The sequence below is a fragment of the Salpingoeca rosetta genome (assembly GCF_000188695.1).
Source record: "Salpingoeca rosetta unplaced genomic scaffold supercont1.2, whole genome shotgun sequence".
NCBI lineage: Eukaryota > Choanoflagellata > Craspedida > Salpingoecidae > Salpingoeca > Salpingoeca rosetta.
This window is the reverse complement of record NW_004754932.1, coordinates 1,863,955-1,865,586: the sequence shown is the minus strand read 5'-3', so window position 1 is coordinate 1,865,586 and position 1,632 is coordinate 1,863,955. Positions and strand designations below refer to the sequence as shown.

At 57.2% G+C, this 1,632-nt stretch overlaps 1 protein-coding gene across 1 annotated transcript in view; it reads left to right on the top strand.

The window, feature by feature from the left end:
• PTSG_00970 (uncharacterized protein) overlaps nucleotides 1-1,632 on the top strand; it is a gene marked incomplete at both ends in the record, with an annotated part of 2,558 nt that overhangs the window by 310 nt on the left and 616 nt on the right. Inside the window, 2 exons of the mRNA XM_004998385.1 lie at nucleotides 441-687; nucleotides 905-1,590. Of these exons, the coding sequence (XP_004998442.1) occupies nucleotides 441-687; nucleotides 905-1,590 (933 nt within the window). The remainder of the gene's footprint in view (nucleotides 1-440; nucleotides 688-904; nucleotides 1,591-1,632) is intronic.

Genomic DNA, 1,632 nt, shown 5'->3' with positions numbered 1-1,632 from the left:
CACGACAAAACGTGTGCTCAGGCAGGTTCGCGATCACGTGCGCATGCAGAGAGAAGGTGGACACCGCATCACGGCCGTACAGGTGCTTGACTGGACAGGGCGCTAGGGCGGCGGCTCTGCGGGCGGTGCAGCTGTTTTCTTCGTCGTGCGGGCTACCTTCGCGGCAACAATGCACGTTGTTCCAAGAGAACCCGAGGCACAAGCAGCTGCTCGCAAAGTATCTGAAGGAGTTTGATGCAAACAGGAGGTTGCCACCTGTCGAGCGCCTCAGAGAGCTGTGTGTGTGTGTGTGTGTGTGTGTGTGTGTGTGTGTGTGTGTGTGTGTGTGTGTGTGTGTGTGTGTGTGTGTGTGTGTGTGTGCCCATGCTGCTGTGTTGTCGATGTTTCTTCGCATGTGCAATGTTCCCTTTTCGTGTCTCACGTGGCTCAATTGCCTGTAGGTGTATCTCGATGAATCATACATTGACAGGAACTACAACAGGAACAGAGACTCCCTGTATGACCCCAACGACGGTCAAGACATGCACAGTCATCGCAAGATCAAGCGGGGTCGGCGCTACTGCTTTGCCCTCGCAGTTCAGGGCCCGGATCCGCGCGTGTGCACCGTCAGTGACCGCAACGACCGCGCCCTCGCCGGTCCTGTTCCAGGCACGAGCTGGATCTTCGACCCTGGCAGCGCACTGCAGCGTGAGCGGCGACAACAACGACAACAACAACGACAACAACAACGACAACGACAACAACAACAACAACAACAACAACAACAACAACAACAACAACAACAACAACAAAACACACACAACGAACAACAACAGCAGCAGCAGCAGCCGCCACCATCATCACCATCACCACCATCGGCGTGTCTGCCTCCAATCCCTGCGAATTCCTCAGACTGACGGTGCAGGCGATGAGGAGCAGCCACAAGCATCGCAGTCATCAGCGCGCAAGTGCAGCCGGTGCAAGCAGCCAGGGCACACGCGGAAGAAGTGCCCCGTCGCTGAAGAAAACCTGCCTCAACAACCACAGAAGCAACCATCCACACGCAAGTGTGGTCGATGCAAGCAGCCAGGGCACACGCGGAAGAAGTGCCCCGTCGCTGACGAAGACCTCCCTGAGCAACCACAGCAACAGCAGGGCCGTCCCCGGAAGCCTTCTCGTGGGAGCTTCCATACAGGGGACTATCATAAAGCCTTTAATTCTGACAACTTCATCAGCTGGTTCAAGGATGCGTTGCTGCCGAACCTGCACCAGCCGTCGCTCATCATCATGGACAACGCAGCGTACCACCGCACCCTCCCACCAGACACGCCAGTCCCGGGGAGAATGAAGAAAGCGGACGTCATTGCAGCTCTGCGAGCCAGGAACCTGACCGTGAGCGAGATTGACTTCTCCTGCGAGCTGAAAGACCGCCTGAAGTTGTGGGTGAAGAACCACGTCCAACCCGAGGTGGTGCAGCTGGCCGAGGCGCAAGGCCACAAGGTGCTCTTCTCCCCTCCGTGCTACAGCGACCTCAACCCAATCGAGCTCGTGTGGGCGCTGATCAAGGGCAACGTCGGCCGCAGATACAGCCTCGATACAACCTTCGAGGATGTTGAAAGGCGTCTGGAGGAAGAAATCCAACGCCTGGCAGAG